Source organism: Branchiostoma floridae, chromosome 2 (assembly GCF_000003815.2).
Source record: "Branchiostoma floridae strain S238N-H82 chromosome 2, Bfl_VNyyK, whole genome shotgun sequence".
NCBI lineage: Eukaryota > Metazoa > Chordata > Leptocardii > Amphioxiformes > Branchiostomatidae > Branchiostoma > Branchiostoma floridae.
In genome coordinates this window covers 27903228-27906387 of record NC_049980.1, presented here as the reverse complement: position 1 = coordinate 27906387, position 3160 = coordinate 27903228, and the positions used below count along the sequence as shown (strand labels likewise).

The 3160-nt window shown below is 41.4% G+C and overlaps 1 protein-coding gene across 1 annotated transcript in view; it reads left to right on the top strand.

The window, feature by feature from the left end:
• Window positions 1-3154, top strand: part of LOC118409806 (acetylcholine receptor subunit alpha-like) — an 8178-nt gene extending 5024 nt beyond the window's left edge. The window contains exons 8-11 of the mRNA XM_035811125.1: window positions 539-720; window positions 1142-1480; window positions 2133-2265; window positions 2466-3154. Of these exons, the coding sequence (XP_035667018.1) occupies window positions 539-720; window positions 1142-1480; window positions 2133-2265; window positions 2466-2874 (1063 nt within the window). The 3' untranslated portion in view covers window positions 2875-3154. The remainder of the gene's footprint in view (window positions 1-538; window positions 721-1141; window positions 1481-2132; window positions 2266-2465) is intronic.
• Window positions 3155-3160: the final 6 nt, after the last annotated feature.

The window sequence follows — 3160 nt, the reverse complement described above, 5'->3', positions numbered from 1 at the left end:
GGATAGAATTTGGTAGCTTCTTTAAGAGCTCTTTTCTCTCTTGATCATAAAAGGGGCAGTTTGAAATAAAATGTGATTCGTCTTCTACCATATTCAACGTACAGTATTTACAGGTTCACACACGGGTAACTTCTTATATCACCCTTTTTCTATTTCTGACTTTATTCGCAACTCAAAACCTCGTATGGTCTAAATCAGCAGAGGTACGATAGGTGCCAATACTTGACAGTGATACAAAGTTTTTTCTTTCCCTATACTACTTTCATTAGCACAGGTCGAAGTATCAGATCGCACAAAACTTTTGTTCATCTATTTGCTGCACTTCATTGATTGCATCAATTTAGTGGATGTTTTGCTGAAAGTTATGTAAATATTTAGACTCATCATGGACGGTCAACTAAAACTGCAAAATAGAAACACTAAGTAAATATCGTTAGTCTTTACAGCATCATTTGATGCGTGTCAAACCAAACCAATGTAATAAGTAATTTTCTTGGATAAAATCCTTTTCAAAGTCAAACCATATTTTCTCTACCAGCGCGGATACAGATTATAGCGGGGGGTTCCCAAAGACTGAGGTAAAATTGGAGAGTACCGGTGAAGTGACCTGGCCGATCACATCACTGACAACCACGACGTGTACATTGGACCCCTTCCTCTTCCCGCATGACAACATGACGTGTGCGGTGTGCTGGAAAGCCGGGGAAGATTACACAATAGGTATGTCAGTCTGGAAACTTCTACCCATCTTACATTTATATAGAAATAACACCCGAGGTGCCAGCTCGACCTCGGGTAGAACTGCCAACAGCCGCGGGAGGGCTGGGCCCGAGGGCGATATGGAATACACCGTTTTGTATCTTGTTTATGTCCTACCAACCCAAGAAAACACACGTTTCAATTCAGAACTTGAGTCGTCCATCGAGATTGTAAAATCATTTGGAAATAATATCTCTGGCAATGAAATGGGTCAAACCACATTTTTAACTTTGGCTCAACTGCAAGTGATCTTGAAAGGAACTAACGTCCAGGTGAAGATACCAACATGAAATGTTTATTGTTCACTTTTCATACAGACTACTGGTGCTTGACTTTTGATACAGGTCCTTGAATGCTTTTAACGTTTTCTTTTCTTTTTAAGAATGTTCCAATTCAACAACACACAAAGACAGGGACTTCCTGACCTGCCAAAATAACGCCAAAGACATTATCAAAGGAGAGTGGCGAGGAAAAGCAACACTTTCAACCATAAACAACACGGCCTGTCTGACTATGACACTCAAACGAGACCCCACCTACCACTACTCCACAACCATCTCTCCCTGCCTCATCCTCATCATCCTCATGATTATCACCTTCATCATGCCCATCGACAAAGGCGACAGGATAGGGTTCGGAGTCACCATTCTTCTGTCCATGGTGGTGTCGTTAGTGGTCGTCACAGGATTCCTACCTGTGTCAAGTGCGCTGCCATTCATCGGTGAGTATTGACACTCAGCAACAGCGCAATTACACGCGTCGTAAAGGTGGTATCTCCCTGCTCTTGCGTCACGCTTGCGTCACTGCGGGGTTCGAAGATGCTCAACGGATTTCATTGATAAAGAACGGGTTTTCTTACGTTTTGTATTTTGTTGTCTTCTAAGTCATGCTTTTATATATTACGCAACATCATAAAACAATTTAAAAAGTAACACAATAGACTACAGTACTGCAGTGAACGAACCCCGCGGTGACGCCAGCGTGACGGAAGTGCAGTGAGATACCACCTCAAGTCACAGAGCTTTCAAGCAGACAGTGAGAGGACCAAGCGTCAACGAGGAGTCAGTGTAGCATTTTTCGTAAACCAAATTATACATGACACATTCAAACCTTTGTTTGTTCATGAGAAGTACAAATCGGCCTGCAGATCACACATGCGACAATCCCAATTTCTTTTGAGATTGCACGATCTTTGTGACTTGTTAAAGACGTAGTATACACAAGTATTGTCATCGCTTAGATTATCTCCATTACAAACAAATATGTAGCATGTATGGACCATTAGTTATATCAATTGTTAACGTATAAGCTTCATCACAGTGTCTTTTGGCTACTTTGGTGCTCATTACAAATCACATGTCCTACAATTCCAGCTATGCTGATCATTGTCTGCATGGCTCTGATGGCGCTGTTCATGCTGTCAACTCTTTTCATCATCATCATCCACGACAAGAAGGGACCCGTCCCAAAGTGGGTGCGGACGCTCTTCCTGAAGAACATAGCAAGGTATGGCAAACGTTCAAGAAGAAAGAAAGAAAGAAAGAAAGAAAGAAAGAAAGAAAAAAAAGAAAGAAAGAAAGAAAGAAAGAAAGAAAGAAAGAAAGAAAGAAAGAAAACCGTTCAAATAAACATTATGATTTACAAACCCGTACAATGATTTTTCTTAATATGCTTCTTAACGTAATTCTACCTTCTCATTACTTCAGGGCCCTATTGATGGGAGACTTGACCAAGAAGCTGAAAAGTGAAGAGCCAAAAAGACCCTGCAGAAGTAACAAAGTAAATTACATCGAGGGACATGACAATCATTCATTAGACATGCCCATCGATGGCGCATCATCCGGGGAGGACAACCCTTCTCTGGACACAAGAAATGAGGTCGGCACTGCCCTCATGGGGTTAAAGGGAAGTGTAGATGAGTTGAAGGTTAGTGTTAGACAATTGTCCGACGCCATGACACAGGCAAGTTGTGCTGATGACGATGACGAAGTCGCAGAGTACGCTTTGTTGGCTAACGTCCTCGACAGGTTGAACCTGATCCTGTACATCATCGCCATCTGCGTGGCCATACCGTGTACGATGCTCATTGGCCGCCCACGGATCATCCCAAGTTAAACCACGCTGACTATTTGCGAAGTTATGCTTGATGGCATGCATGTATATTTTTTTTTACCATGCGTTGGCCAGATCTTTATTGTCATGAAAACTGACACACATTTTGTCTTGTTACGTTTTCTTATGTTAAATGGATTTAGCGTTCTATTGAAGATTCATTATAATTAATCGAGGAATAAATGGGAATTCTTGCCATGTTGTTTGTCAAGTGCAAGGTCAGATTTTAAAAGTCTCACCAAAGCTATAAATTTGACATTTTTATTAGGTGTAGCCTGGCATTAGTATA